This window comes from Rissa tridactyla, chromosome 7 (assembly GCF_028500815.1).
Source record: "Rissa tridactyla isolate bRisTri1 chromosome 7, bRisTri1.patW.cur.20221130, whole genome shotgun sequence".
Classification (NCBI taxonomy): domain Eukaryota; kingdom Metazoa; phylum Chordata; class Aves; order Charadriiformes; family Laridae; genus Rissa; species Rissa tridactyla.
The window spans coordinates 52819139-52834183 of NC_071472.1; the positions used below are offsets into that span (position 1 = coordinate 52819139).

General features: G+C 64.9%; 1 protein-coding gene across 10 annotated transcripts in view; it reads left to right on the forward strand.

Annotated features, from left to right (window-relative positions):
- Positions 1-15045, forward strand: part of MYO18A (myosin XVIIIA) — a 38524-nt gene that overhangs the window by 22554 nt on the left and 925 nt on the right. For 6 of the 10 annotated variants that reach the window (XM_054209391.1, XM_054209387.1, XM_054209390.1 and 3 more), the window contains 25 exons: positions 53-239; positions 329-566; positions 1450-1559; positions 1658-1723; positions 2004-2132; positions 2585-2728; positions 3717-3806; positions 3901-4020; positions 4100-4211; positions 4344-4471; positions 4627-4781; positions 5973-6096; positions 6175-6375; positions 6669-6779; positions 7097-7201; positions 7313-7459; positions 7550-7663; positions 7843-7959; positions 8062-8145; positions 8389-8526; positions 9208-9393; positions 9476-9615; positions 10310-10354; positions 11941-12063; positions 13040-14215. In XM_054209391.1, the coding sequence (XP_054065366.1) occupies positions 53-239; positions 329-566; positions 1450-1559; positions 1658-1723; positions 2004-2132; positions 2585-2728; positions 3717-3806; positions 3901-4020; positions 4100-4211; positions 4344-4471; positions 4627-4781; positions 5973-6096; positions 6175-6375; positions 6669-6779; positions 7097-7201; positions 7313-7459; positions 7550-7663; positions 7843-7959; positions 8062-8145; positions 8389-8526; positions 9208-9393; positions 9476-9615; positions 10310-10354; positions 11941-12063; positions 13040-14207 (4282 nt within the window). In that variant the 3' untranslated portion in view covers positions 14208-14215. The remainder of the gene's footprint in view (positions 1-52; positions 240-328; positions 567-1449; positions 1560-1657; positions 1724-2003; positions 2133-2584; positions 2729-3716; positions 3807-3900; positions 4021-4099; positions 4212-4343; positions 4472-4626; positions 4782-5972; positions 6097-6174; positions 6376-6668; positions 6780-7096; positions 7202-7312; positions 7460-7549; positions 7664-7842; positions 7960-8061; positions 8146-8388; positions 8527-9207; positions 9394-9475; positions 9616-10309; positions 10355-11940; positions 12064-13039; positions 14216-15045) is intronic. The other 4 variants (XM_054209396.1, XM_054209397.1, XM_054209389.1 and 1 more) reach the window with 2 other exon arrangements.

Sequence of the window (15045 nt, forward strand, 5' to 3'; positions counted from 1 at the left end):
GGCAGGGGGGAGAGGTGATTTCGGGGGGTGACGTCCCCTCTGTGCCCTGCAGGAAGGTCATCAGCAGCCTGTTTGCCGGCCGCGGTGGATCGGCGCTGGTGCTGTCGGGGTCGGTGGCGGGGCTGGAGGGGGGCTCCCAGCTGGCCCTGCGCCGGGCCACCAGCATGCGCAAGACCTTCACGACCGGCGTGGCCGCCGTCAAGAAGAAGTCCCTCTGCATCCAGATCAAGCTGCAAGTGGTGAGTGAGGGGGTGCCGAGGTGGGGTCCCCAGGTCTGGCTGGGTCACCGCTGCGTGTCACCGCTCACCCCGCTCTCCCGGCCCCGCAGGACGCCCTCATTGACAGCATCAAGAAGTCCAAGCTCCACTTTGTGCACTGCTTCCTGCCCAAGGCGGCGGGGGGCGGCGGGGACCCCCGGGCTCTGCCGTGCCGGCGGGTGAGCGGCAGCGAGCTGGAGCTGCCGGCGGAGCACTGCGAGGCCGGGCTCATGCAGCTGGACGTGCCTCTCCTGCGTGCCCAGCTCCGCGGCTCCCGATTGCTCGACGCCCTCCGCATGTACCGCCAAGGTGAGCCGTGCCGCCGGCACCCAGGGAGGGGGAATGCCGGGGCTGCGGTGCGCGTCCCGCTGCAGGGATGGATTTCCCGGGGAGTCCCAGCTGCGTCTCCTCCCTGGGGAGTCAGAGCCTCCCGGGGAACCTCGTCGGCATGTGCCTTTGCTCCGAGCCCCGCGGCTGCCAGCCATCCCCCCCAGGGCAGTCCTGTCCCCGTCCCCCCTCCCCTGCGGCGCCCTTATCTGCGCCAGGGACAGGCATGGCCTTAATTGGGTGTCTCCGCTGGTGCCGCCGGCTCCTGGCAGCTCTCCCGCTGGCAACCAGCCCCTGTCCCGCTGGGGCAAGGGACTCCGGGTCGTGCTGAGCAAAGCATTTATCAATACGTGCGGCCGAAGTTTTATTGCCTGGAGGCCGGACCCTTCCTGCTGCGATTGGAAATCGATGCCGCCCGCACACCTCCCGGATCGATGGCCACGGCCAGCCGGCTGTGCCGGGGTCAGCGTCCCCGTCAATATCCCGTCGTTAATTAAGATGTGGAGTCTCAGCGCTATGAGCCTGATGCAGAAGTTGGCTGCGGCTCAGAGCGGAGCCGGAGTGGGGCCTGTTTGCTTACAAAAGTGACACGTGTGTCCCTGCACTCCCCCTGAGGCGGGATCTGGCCGCTTTCTCCCCAGATCCCGGCCAAAATTACTGGAGAACACGGCCAAGGAAAACCTCCCAGGGAGGGTCAGGGCACTCCGGCCGTGCCTGGCCCCATGGGGAGCTTGCCATGTGGGGTAACCCCATCAGCTCTCCCAAAAGATGGGCCCCAGCGAGTCAGGGCATGTGGGGCTGTCCCTGGCCATCCCCCGGGTGTCCTGGCTGCCCCCGCAGCCCCACTCTCCCTTGCTCCCCGCAGGGTACCCCGACCACATGGTGTTTGCGGAGTTCAGGCGGCGCTTTGATGTCCTGGCCCCGCACCTGACCAAGAAGCACGGGCGCAACTACATCGTGGTGGACGAGAAGCGGGTACGTGCCCCGCGCTGGGGCTGGTGCTGCGGTCCGAGGGTCCCCTGCACCCTGAGGTGCTGCCAGCCCAGCCCTGATGCCCTTCCCTCTGCCCACAGGCGGTGGAGGAGCTCCTGGAGTCGCTGGACCTGGAGAAGAGCAGCTACCACATGGGCTTGAGTCGGGTATGATGCTGGAGGCTGGCTGCGGGTGCCGGCGGCGGCACGGGGCCGGGGTGGGCGGCACGGCTCGGCACAGCGCGGCGGGGCAGCACAAGGGCAGCACTGTTCGCTCCCACCTACGGCATTCCTCGTGCTTGGGGAATAAAACCCCACAGTGGGACAGGACCAGTGGCTGCAGAGGGGAAAGCCACGTCCCCGTCGGCCGGCGTGGCGGGAGGGTGGCACAGCGTGGCCGGAGGGATGCCGGCACCCATCAGCATCTCATCCCGCTCCCCTCCCGCAGGTGTTTTTCCGGGCCGGGTCACTGGCCAGGCTGGAAGAGCAGCGGGACGCACAGACCAGCAGGAACATCACCCTCTTCCAGGCAGCGTGCAGGGGCTTCCTGGCACGGCAGCAGTTCAAGAAGAGGAAGGTTCGTCCCAGCGGCTCTCCCCTCCCCGCTCCGCTGCACAATTTCGCCTAAAATGGGCAGCGCAGCCTTTCTGCCGCCGCCTGGGCCAGCGCCTCCTCCTCCCGCCTCCCCCTGCGCCCGCCCAGCCGTGGGGGGCTGGGGGGAACTGGGGGGCCGAGGGGGAACCGGCAGGGAGGGTGCTGGGCATCGCCGCGGTGGGATGAAGCGACGTATCGACTCCTACTTTTATTATTAAAGAGGGCGGAAAATAGGCATCTCAGCAGCACCTCCGCCTTCCGCAAGATTAGCGTTTGGAGGGGCTGGAGAGAATCAAACAGCAGATAAGCTGGGTGCAATTAGCCCAAATGCTAATGAAGGGGAGCATGCCAGGGTGCCGACAAGAGTGCTGAGCGCCCGCCTGCCCCGTTTTGCCGCGCCGGCGGCACCCCGTGTTGACACCGTACCCTGTGCAGATCCAGGATTTGGCCATCCGGTGCGTGCAGAAGAACATCAAGAAGAACAAGGGGGTGAAGGGCTGGCCCTGGTGGAAGCTCTTCACCACCGTGCGGCCCCTCATCGAGGTGCAGCTCACTGAGGACCAGATCCGTGGCAAAGACGTGAGTATCTCTCTGCTGGGGGACACTGGATGGGGCAGGGAGGGGCTCAGGGGAGTGTTGGTCCCGGGCAGGACCCCACGGTGGGATGGGATGCAGGACCCTGTGGCAGGATGGGATGCAGGAGCCCAGAGTGGGATGGGATTCAGGATCCCGCGGTGGGTTGGGATGCAGGACCCTGTGGTAGGGTGGGATCCAGGAGCCCACGATGGGGGGAGATGCAGGACCGCGGCTGCCCCGTGCCCCCGTCAGCGCCAGGCTCGAATTGCTCTCTAATTTGCGAATCAGCATGTCATTAGCATCCCGAGAGCCGGCTGTTGCATGAGCCCAATTACAAGGCGTGGAGAATGGAAATGAAACCGTGTGCCGAGAGGCATATGCGGGGGCTCCGCGCCATGCTGGCAACCAGACACTCGTGCCCCTGCCGAGCCCGCCTGCCACGGAGCTGCTGCCTGGCTCATCTTTCACCCTGACCCGCTGAGAACGGGCGCCCAGGGTGGGGGCACCTGGGCCCCCTCCTGCCCCCCCCAGCTTGTGCTGGGACCAGAGGAGGGGAGGGAAAGATGTGCTTGAAGCTGGCAGCTGGGCACGCCTCCCTGGTGCTGGCTGCTGGTCCTTGGGCATGCCGGTGGGACCCCTCCCTCTCCACCTGGGCTGGGTGCACCCAAAACCTTCGGGGAGCTGCCGATGGGTGGGTTTGCTCCCACCCCCTCTCACGAGGGGCGCGGGGACCCCTCTCCGATTTTGCCGGGGCTGCCTGGTGTTCCGACACCATTTATGGGGTTGGAGTCAGCACGGCGGCGGAGCGGGATGGGGAAAGTCCCTGCCCAGCCCTTGGCAGGGCAGAGCGGCCCTCGCCTCCGGGGAGCCCCCACCCTGCCCACCCAGCACTGGGGGGGGACTGGGGGGGATGCGGAGACCTGCCAGGCTCCTGCCTGCCAACCTCTTCCCCTTGCGCCTGCCCCCTCCCTCCCCGCCCGCTCTGTTGCAGGAAGAGATCCAGCAGCTGAAGAGCAAACTCGAGAAGGTGGAGAAGGAGCGTAACGAGCTCCGGCTCAACAGTGACCGCCTGGAGAGCAGGGTAGGTCTTTGCCAGCACCGGGAGGGGGTGCGGTGCCGTGCTGGCCTGCTCCGGTGCCTGCCCCCACCCACGGTCCCGCTCCCCCCCCGCCCAGATCACAGAGCTGACGTCGGAGCTGACAGACGAGCGAAACACCGGCGAGTCGGCCTCCCAGCTGCTGGACGCTGAGACGGCCGAGAGGCTGCGGGCCGAGAAGGAGATGAAGGACCTGCAGGTACATGCCCCTCTCCCCGGCCTCGCGGCGTCTCCCACCCCCCATCCCCGGCACTCACCACGGCCGTGTCCCCTCCCAGGCCAAGTATGATGCTCTGAAGAAGCAGATGGAGTCGATGGAGATGGAAGTGATGGAGGCTCGGCTCATCCGGGCGGCCGAGCTCAATGGGGAGCTCGATGATGATGATTCAGGTACCGTCCTGCCTCCAGTGCTCGCTGCCAGCACACCCTGGGCGCCCCGTGGTCTCAGCACCACGCCCCCCTCTCCACGGTGGCCCCATACCACCCCACGCAGCCCCTCGGTGACCCCGTTTCCCCGCGCAGGCGGCGAATGGCGGCTGAAATACGAGCGGGCAGTGCGGGAGATCGACTTCACCAAGAAACGGCTGCAGCAGGAGCTGGAGGACAAGCTGGAGGTGGAGCAGCAGGGCAAGAGGCAGCTGGAGCGGAGGGTGAGTGGGGGGCTCTGGCGACCCCTCGGTCCCCCTGGCGTGGGGATGGACAGTCACTGCCTGCTTGAAGCTACACATGGGGAGCACGTGGCCGGGGCAGCAGGGACGTGGTGGCTTCCCGGAGCCCTCATTGCCCTGCCTGCTCCTGCCCGCAGTTGACGGACCTGCAGGCAGACAGCGAGGAGAGCCAGCGGGCACTGCAGCAGCTGAAGAAGAAGTGCCAGCGCCTGGCCGCGGAGCTGCAGGACACCAAGCTGCACCTCGAGGGCCAGCAAGGACGTAACCACGACCTGGAGAAGAAGCAGCGGAGGTGGGGACCGCGTGCTGGCGGCGGGGGGGATGCGGAGGGGATGGCATCCTCGCCGTGCGGCGAGCCTCTTGCGAAGTGGCATTACCATTTTAGCAAGGAACTGGGCACTTCACCAGCTCCCGCTTGGCCGAGCTGTCTCCAGCGGGATGGGGCTGCCCGGCTCGGATGTGTTCCTTGGTGGGGGGACCCCGATGCCCTTTTGGGGGTCCCAGAGCTGAGTGATCCCTCCCTGTGGGGCCATGCCCCATGGTGGGGGCTGCTCGTGCCTTGCCGCTCTGCTCAGTGCTCGCTCTCATCCCGTCCCCTCTCCCAGCCCCAAAGTTTGCTAACGTTATTAAGCAGCAGGGACGCTTTCATCTCATTATGGTAATGATCACACACACAAATACAGCGAGAGAATCCAATCTAATTAATTTCAATTTCCGCGGATTGGAGTCTGTGCTAATGCAGCTGTTTATTACCCAGCGCGAGGAAAAATGGGGATTAGCTGCCGAGGTGTTTAATGCAGGTCACAAACTCAAGCGCAGGGTTGTTTTCCAAGCCCCAAAGGCAGCGATTTCAGAGCAAACCCGGCTGATCCCATCCCGGGGGTACTGGGAGAGGCTGCCCCAATGCTGCCTGGCTCCAGGCTGTGCTGAGCCCCGCCGGGGGCTCCTGTCCCCTCCAGGGCTGGGACCGGTGCCATCTCACGTGGGACCATGGCACTGGGCTGCGGCTGGGGGAGCTGAGCTGCCACAGAGCCCGTCTCTGCCGGAGCTCCCCCCGTGTCCTGTAGCCCCTCCATGTCTTGCAGCCCCTCCGTGTCCTCCTTGGAGGCTGCGGTGTCCCCGGCTGCCTCCGCGTGGCCAAGCCCCCATGGTTAGCAGCCACAGTCCCTGCTGGCACATGCCATCCCTGCAGGGTGGCTGATGGGGCTGCTGGGGTCTGCGCTGCGGGCTCTGCGCTCTCCATTAGCTGCTGAGCGAAGGCGTCGGAAGGAGTTATTCCAAGTGGCTCCGCACCACCGTGCTGGCAATTAAAATCTCATCAACAGCATGTTTTGAACGAGCACCCGGCAGCACGTTGCCCTTCCCGGTGCCTGCTGCCGTGGGATGGGGATGCTTGGCGTGGTGCTGGTGGCACAGGGCTGGGGACTCCGTCCCCGGTGCCCGTCACGGGGTGCTGAGCACCTGCCCCGCTCTCCCCGCGCAGGTTCGACAGCGAGCTCTCGCAGGCGCACGAGGAGGCACAGCGGGAGAGGCTGCAGCGGGAGAAGCTGAGCCGTGAGAAGGACGTGCTGGTGGCCGAGGTCTTTGGCCTCAAGCAGCTGCTGGAGGTGAGTGGCCCCCGGTCCTGTGCCCAATCCCCCGACCGGCGGGTGCCCCAGGCTGACGGTGACCCCCTCTCTCGGCAGGACAAGGACTCGGACATCGCGGGGCTGACACAGAAGGCAGAGGCGCTGGAGGCCGAGCTGCAGGACATCTCCTCCCAGGAGTCGAAGGACGAGGCCTCCTTGGCCAAGGTGAAGAAGCAGCTAAGGGACCTGGAGGCGAAGGTCAAAGACCAGGAGGAGGAACTGGACGAGCAGGCTGGGACCATCCAGATGCTGGAGCAGGTACGGCGGGGAGGGGCGAGGTTTCTGGGTGGGGTGGTTTCGTGCAGGGCTGTTATTACCTGGGCCGGGCTTGCTGGGGAAGAGGAGGCGGTCGCCCTCAGCCCGGCGTCGGGCCAGGCATCACGGCTGCCGACGCGGCTCCTGGCCCTCCGTGCCATGGCCCGGCAGGTCACTGTGGGGCGGGCAGCCCGGCCGGCCTCAGACCGGGAGGTCTTCTGGGTGAGTGGCCCAGGGAGTGGCATGGGGTGGTCCCCATGTCCCCTTTGCTCTGACCATGTCTCCCCCATTTGCAGGCCAAGCTGCGGCTGGAGATGGAGATGGAGCGGCTGCGGCAGACCCACGCCAAGGAGGTGGAGAGCCGTGACGAGGAGGTGGAGGAGATTCGGCAGTCATGCCAGAAGAAGGTAGGGCTCAGCTGCGGCCCCTCTGCCTGGAGGAGACCAGGATGTGTCCCTGTGCCCCGGCCAGGTGCCGGGAGCTGCCAGCCGGGCACCATCACGCAGCGCCCGGCTCCCACGCGGCCACGGCCCGGCTCCACTGGCCCGGCAGGTCCGACCGGTCCCTCTGCCACTTGGGCCAGCGCATGCCAGGCTTTGCACCTCTGGTTGCGCAAACACCCAGCCGGTGGGGTCACCCGGTGTCCCCGGGATGTGGGGACACAGGAGGAGGGGGTCCCGGCCCCTTCCTGCCGCCCTGACCAGCTGCCCGGGCTGTCCCCCAGCTGAAGCAGATGGAGGTGCAGCTGGAGGAGGAGTACGAGGACAAGCAGAAGGTGCTGAGAGAGAAACGGGAGCTGGAGAGCAAGTTGTCCGCTGTCAGCGAGCAGGTATGGCACGGGGCAGCCAGGCACGTGCCTCACTTTGGGGACCCTGGGGTGGCCATGGCAGGGTGGGTGCCCTGCCAGCACAGTGCCCTGGCACGGTCCTCCCTGCCACAGGCCAACCAGCGGGACTTCGAGACGGAAAAGCGCCTGCGCCGGGACCTGAAGAGGACAAAAGCGCTGCTGGCCGACGCGCAGATCATGCTGGACCACCTGAAGAACAACGCGCCCAGCAAGAGGGAGATCGCCCAGCTCAAGAACCAGGTGTGCATCCAGACCCCCTCAAAACCGCAGCCCTTGAGGGACACGGGGTGTCCCCATCCCCCGGCTGGGTGCTGAGCCGTGTCCCCACAGCTGGAGGAGTCGGAGTTCACCTGCGCAGCTGCCGTCAAGGCCCGCAAGTCGATGGAGGTGGAGATTGAAGACCTCCACCTGCAGATCGATGACCTTGCCAAGGCCAAGGCAGCGGTAAGTCTTTTTGGTGTGCGACGCACTGTGATGGGACCATGCCCCACCTGCAGCCACGGGGAGACCCCCACCGGCGTGGTGCACACTGGCTGGGTGACCCCACACCTTCTGGGGTGGTTTTGGGGGCTGGATGCCCCATCTCCTGGGGTGCAGCGGGAGACAGAGGTGGCTCCCCACAGCTGGAGGAGCAGCTGAGCCGGCTGCAGCGGGAGAAGAATGAAGTGCAGAGTCGGCTGGAGGAGGACCAGGAGGACATGAATGAGCTGATGAAGAAGCACAAGGCGGCCGTGGCCCAGGTAAGGAGGGAACAGCAACTGTGGCACCCCTGGCCCCCCATAACACCCCTTGCAGACCCAGTGCAGTGGGATCCTCGCTGACGGCCCCAGTGTGTCCCACAGGCATCCCGGGACCTGGCGCAGATGAATGACCTCCAGGCGCAGCTGGAGGAGGTCAGCAAGGAGAAACAGGAGCTGCAGGAGAAGGTGGGGAGCAGCGACATCAGGCATGGGCATGCACCCCGAGTGAAGCCAGGGGAACAGGGGGGCACCGAGAGACCCGCTGCCCACACTATGGGGGGGCCCTCTGCACTCTGGAGGGTGCAGAGCAGTCCCATGGGAAGCTCTCCATTGGGATGGGAGCAGCGTGGCTGGCAGCTCTGCTCCGGGGCGGCGTGGCGGGGGGCCAGGGAGGTTGTGGTCAAGGCTGAGGCTGTTCTCCCCCTGCAGCTGCAAGGTCTGCAGAGCCAGCTGGAGTTCCTGGAGCAATCCATGGTGGACAAGTCGCTGGTGAGCCGGCAAGAGGCCAAGATCCGCGAGCTGGAGAGCAGGCTGGAGTTCGAGCGGACACAAGTCAAGCGCCTGGAGGTAGGCGCTGGGCAATCCCTCCTCTCCAGCTGGGACCGGGATGCAGCGGGACCATCATGAGAAGCTGCCCGGGGGGTTGGCCGAGCGCATCCCCGATATCCCCTCCTCGAGACCCCCCACACCGCAGCCCTCCACTGCCGGCAGCCCGGCCCCGACCCTGCAGGGAAAGCTCCCTGCAAGCGCCGATAACAGTAATCCACCACCCAGCCTGGCAAAGTGCTGCTATTTCCCCGCATTGACTATGGGAAATTATAGACTCTCCCGGCCCCGCTAAATGCCGCCTGCTTTATATTCTGCCGTTGCAGCTCTGCCGGGGGAGCGGAGCAGCTTAGCTCTCCTCTTAATATCTTCCTAGCTGTTATTTCCCTTCCCCGCTCTCTCTGCCGGGGCCATAAATATGCAGCGGCTGGCTCAGCGGCTGGGGGAGAATGGGAGCTATTTTTTCCCTACGTTACACGCTGTAATTACTTCACACACAGTTAAATCTATTTTTCCAACTCGGCAAAGCTTCCGCGGGTTATTCTGCCCCTTTCCTGGCCCTGGGCGAGGGGTTCTCCTTCGTCTCCTTGTGTAAATTCGTGGCGATGGGATGTGTCCTCGCGTGAGCCCTTGGTCGGTGTTGCTGCAGGGTGCAGGGGTCTACGGGGGGCTCTGGGGTGACTCTGCCCCGCTGCTCTGCAGAGCCTGGCCACACGGCTGAAGGAGAACATGGAGAAGCTGACGGAGGAGCGGGATCAGCGCGCGGCTGCCGAGAACCGGGAGAAGGAGCAGAACAAGCGGCTGCAGCGGCAGCTCCGCGACGTCAAGGAGGAGATGGGCGAGCTGGCCAAGAAGGAGGCGGAGGCCAGCCGCAAGAAGCACGAGCTGGTGAGGCACCCATGACAGGACTGGGCAGGGGGATGGGGGGGTTTCCGTGGGGTACCCGGCTCACCCTGCTCCCTCCCTGCAGGAGATGGACCTGGAGAGCCTGGAAGCTGCCAACCAGAGCCTGCAGTCGGACCTGAAGCTGGCCTTCAAGCGCATCGGGGACCTGCAGGCAGCCATCGAGGATGAGATGGAGAGCGACAGCAACGAGGACCTCATCAACAGGTGAGAGCGCCTGGGCCTGGCTCCTGCGCGAGGCACGTCACTGGGGCTCACCGCTTCTCCTCGCCACTTCTGAAATGCCGCGGGGACCCCTGGGCTCTTGCCTGGCCCTGGCAGGATGCCGTCTGTCCATCTGTCCATCCATGCATCGTGCACACGTGCATCCGTCCATCCATGCATCGGGCACACATGCATCTGTCCGTCCGTGCATCGGGCACACGTGCATCAGTCCGTGCATTTGTGCATCCCTCCCTCCACACACAGCCCCCGGGCAGCTTCACCTGCTTGTGGAGGTACCTGAAATGCAGCCAGGGCCGTGCTGGCTGGCTGGAAAAAACCCAGGGATCCCAAGAGCCAGGGCAGCACAGGCTGGTAGGACGTCTGGGATGCTAGGATCCAGCCCAGCCCAGGACACTGGGGTCCAGCCTGACCCAGGATGCTGGGATCCAGCCCAGCCCAGGATGCTGGGGTCCAGCCTGACCCAGGATGCTGGGACCCAGCTGGGTGCAGCCCCACAGCAGGGGTGCAGAGCAGCCCCATCTCCCTCCCCTGGCCCTTCCCCATCATTTTATTTGCCCCCCGTTTATTCCCCACCCACTTGGTCTTTTTTTTTTTTTCATTTTCCTTTCATTTGATTTCCTTTCTGTTGTGTTTCTCCCCATCCATCCCCATCCCCCCGCCCCCAAACCCCTCCCAGTTTGCAGGACATGGTGGCAAAGTATCAGAAAAGAAAGAGTAAACTGTGAGGAGCTCCTCTTTCCTTCCCCCCCTCCCCTAACCCCCACCTCACCCCCGCGGGCCGGGGCCCCGCATGCCGCTGGCCCACCTCCGCATGCCCTAACAGCACCCACGGCACTGCACGGCACATAACCGCATCCCACGCGGAGCGGGGGGGGACAGGGGACGAGCCCCCGGGCCAGGGTGGGGGGTGATGCTCTGCCACGGCTAATGATGAGCGTATCGGCGGGGAGGTGACGCAGCCCCGCTGCCACGCACGATTAATACCCCCCGTCATGGTCGCTCCCTCGTGACTTGAGTCGCGCTTAACTAATGGCACGCTCGCCCGGACATAAATTGTGTTTGACACGGAGTTTAATTCCGCCGGTTATAAAACCTCAGCTGCCCCCGGAGTTTGTTTACGGGGCTCGTCGGTGGGGTTTTTTTGTTGTCATTCTGTGTTTTTTTGTTGTGTTTGGTTTGGTTTTTTTTTTTTTTTCCAAGCCCAGCGTTGCCTGGATGTGTTGCAGGGGAGGGAGACGCACGTGATGGAGTGCGGCTTGTTGCTTTGAATTTAACGAGGAGGATTCATGTGCAGGGTCTATCCCAGCCCGTCCCCCGAGCCGGCTGCCACCGTCCCAGGCAGGGAATAAGCCCAAAGCCGGGTGGATAAAACATCCGTTTAAGATCATATGATATATCCCTTCCCCGGCAGTGGCTCCGTGGGACACCTCGCCTCTCGCTGGCCGGCAGCGGGGGCAGAGAGGGGGCCGTGCCGCTTCGATTTCCTTATAGACCCCGCCGGTACTGCCATAACCCTAATGAAAGCAGTAAGCAGTTAGGTATTAAGGGAGATTTATGCAGGGATGCTTTTAACGTGGAGGAATGGATTTTGCAATGCATACGGCACCTTCTTTCTAAAGGCAATCAATATGGTTACGAACAGCCGTTATAAATTAGATGGTTTAAGCCAGATAGGGCTTTTTTTACGCCGGGACGTAAATCAGGGGCTCTCCGGCACGGCAGGGCTGTAAATCTGCCCGCCGCGCTCCTGCGCCCGCCTTGCCGGAGTCGTTTCTGTTCTGCCTGCTAAACTCCTGTTTACCCAGGGCCATCAACATCGCTCTTCCTCGCTGTAATTTTGCACTTGACGGTGGCCTATAAAATGAACCCACTTAATTTCTTCCCAGCCCCAGAGCTGGAAATCTCCCGTGTTTCTGGAGCCGTGCCCTGCCTGCTGCCCCTCGCTGCCCTGGTGCCATCCCTGATGTCTTATCTTTCCAGTCCCGGAGCTGTGCAGTGGCAGGGGGGGACTTTGGGCAGAGGGTGCAGGAGCCCCTTGGCCAGGCAGGGGGGGTTTGGGGGGTGCGTGGCACGGCTGTGCTTCGGGGAGCCCCAGCATGCAGGCTGAGCCGTATGCATGCAGGTTGCGCCTTGGGAGATGGAGCAGGACCGTGGGACCGGGTTTAGCCCATGCCAGGGTGCACAGGCGGTGGGTGCTTGGGGGGAGTTTGGCACCCGCCGGCGCAATTTCACCTCCCCAGCACCCAAAATGTCACTGCCTGATGCTCACCTCTTGTTTTCTCCTGCCCCAACCTGCTCCTCTGGCAGCGACGGCGACTCGGACGTGGACTCGGAGCTGGAGGAGCGTGTGGACGGGGTGAAGTCCTGGCTCTCCAAGAGCAAAGGCTCCTCCAAAGCGCTCTCGGATGACGGCAGCCTGAAGGGCAGCAGGTGGGTGCAGGGCTGGCTGGCAGAGGATGGGGTGGGCTGTGCCGGGGGACGGCCGGGGTGCAGGGTGGGCACCCGTGGGATGTGGCGCTCTGGGTGTTTGTGTGGCTGGCCAGGGAAGGGTTAATGCTGGTGAGTGGCTCGGTCTCCATTGGGGACACATGTCTCCCCACCCAAGGGGACCTCCCTGGTCCCCCTCCCCAGCATCCCACCCCCTATGGCACTGGGACCCACCCTGGAGGTGCACGGGCATCCGCAGCCCCCACCCCATCTGCCTCGCCAGGGGGTGACGGTGGTGGGCTCCAGCCCTGCGCATCGTCCCCCTCCTCTGGCGCTCGATCTTCCATCCATCCATCCTCCCCTCGGTTGCAGCTCCACCGCATCCCTCCCCGCACCTCTTGGCTGCCCACGCAGCCCCCGGCAGCCCCAGCAGAGTGGGGGGGACATGCCCGGGTGCCCCCACAGCGCAGGGCCGGCGTGGGGCTGGGGTACGCAGCCCTGCTCCTGCTCCTTGGGGAAGGCGCTTGCCTGCTGAGCGCAGATCGCTTTTATCCAAACCCAATTTCCTAGCAGGGCTCTGGGAGTCCCGGGGGGGCTCCCCCCTCCCTCTGCCAAGCAGGGGGGGAAAGATCTGAGCTGTTTTTTCTTAATTGGTTTAATTTATTCAGCGGTGCAGATGTAAAACATTTTGTTATTGGAGATAATTCCACCTTTTCTGAAGTCAGGAATCAAATGCAGCGGCTCCAGGTAGCCGACAATGAAATAAATTGAACGCAACACTTTAAAGGGGAATCAAAGTGGCGGGCTAGAACAATTCCCCCATTTACATGGCATTTTTCCACGACGCTATTTCCCGCTGACGCAAATTACCGCGGCTGCCTCGCCGCTGCGCGGTGTGTCCCCCCCCCCTCGCCCGCTCATCTCCGTCTCTCTCTTGTCTCCCCGGTGGGTGCGTGGGGCCGCGGTGCCGCCGGCACAGGTCAGCCCCGCCGGAGGGTCCCGAGGCCGAGGAGCGGCCGGTGTCGGTGTTGAGCTCCCTCAGCTATAGGAAGCGGCCGGGCCTGAAGGACTCCATAGGCGGCCGCGGGGACGAGCAGACGCTCTTCAGCGCGCTCAGCGAGCGACCGCCTTCCCCCGAGCGCGCTGCACGGAGGGCAGCCCGGGGCGGCGAGCCCGAGGACCGGGCGGCCGTCATCGCCCGCGCCTTTGCCGATGCCAGCGACCGCGCTCGGCAAGGGTTGGGCAAGCGTTGGTCGCTCTCGGCTGCCGACGGCGAGAAAGCCTCCGTCGCCTCCGCCCCGGTGAGCCGGGCCTCCTCTGCCTCCTGGAGGCTGGAGGACGGGGACGAGGGGGATGAGGGGTGCTCGGTGCTGAGCTTTGCCCTCTCCAGCCCCGGGAGCTTACGGAGCCGGCGTGGGGGGCCTGAGGGTCGCCCCGAGTCGCGGCTCTCCCTGGCTCGCAGCCGCCTGGAGGAGGCGGACGAGGGGTCCCGCGGGCAGCCCGCCCTGGGGCGCAGCTTCTCCGTGCCCCCCCGGCCCCGCAGTGCCGCCTCCGAGGACGGGGGTCCCGGGGACGCCCGCCCCGTGGGGCACCGCTCCTACCTCGACCCTGACCTGGAAGCCGCCATCCAGGAGGTGCTGAGTTACCGCCCGCCACGGGCCGGGGGCTGCTCCAGCCCCGAGGCCGACTCAGGGGATGACAGACGGAGCGTACGGAGCGTGCGGAGCGCGGCCCCCCTGGGCGCCGCCGACCGCCCCGCCGGCAGCATCCGTCGCTCCGCATCTGCCCTCGACTTCACCCGGCGCGCCGGCCGGCACCGCAGCAGCTCAGGCTCCTCTGAGGAAGAGGAGGAGCGGAAGAAGAAGAGTGCCAAGAAGCACTCCAAGAAGGCCAAGAAGAAATCCAAGAAGAAGAAGAAGAAGCAGCAGTCATCATCCGACTCGGGTTCCTCCTCCGATTCATCCTCTGATTCCTCCTCGGGCTCCACCAGCTCCTACCGCAGCACCTCCAGCGTCAAGAAGGGCCCGCGGGCGGCGGGGGGCGAGGAGCCGGGACGCCCCGGCCGGGGCAAGAAGGAGGAGAAACAGCGGAAGAAGCAGGTTGACAGCCTGATGATGAAGTACCTGTACCGGCCCGAGAGCGACTGAGGCAGGAGGTGGGAGCGGTGTGTGCCGTGCAGCATGAACCTCCCCGTGTGCCACTAACCACTCACCCTAACCCTCGCCCGGCTCCGGGGACGGAGACCACCTCTGCCAGGCACCCCGGGACGGGGCACCCCGCTGCGCCCGCAGCCAGCCCTGCTTTTTGGGGTGCTGCAGGGCATCCCCAATGCATCTCCGGCTACGGGGAGCATCCCCGGCATGGTCACAGCGGGACCGGCAGCTGCCCGTGCTGCCAGGACGCAGCCTGTTTGGAATTAGCGGCTACGGGACACTGGGAAGCACTAATCCCTTCCCGGTTCCCCGGCCACCGGCCAGGACACAGCTGAATTTATTCCTTCAGGAAATTTAAGAGTTTTCCGGGATGTCAGCAGGTCCCGAAGGCTGCGGGGAGGAGCGGAGCGGGTACTAACACGCACCCGTTGCAGTGTGTGAACCCGGTGGGGGGTGTTTGGGGCTGGGAGGTGTTTCTCAGGGCGGTCGCATCCTGCTGCCCTGCGCCGTGTGCGATGCCCGTGGCAGGGAATCGGGGTCACCCCCCAGGGTCTGGGGGCTATGTACCCTGTTCAGTGTGGCAGAGGGTGTGCCGGGGCTCGCCGGCAGCGATTTCGGAGCGGGTTTGATCCTTTTCCGACAGCTTGAATAGGAGAAGGGCTGGAGGAGGGGGAAAAAAGCCTTTGGGAAACGTGGCGGCGGTTGGGCTGCCTGTCCCGGGGCCAGGGAAGGCACCACAGGGTGGCAGGGGGGAGGAACACCCCCAGCACCCAGCTGTGGGTTCCAGCGTGACCAGGACCTCGAGTGGTGACGCCCGTGTGCACCAGCGTTT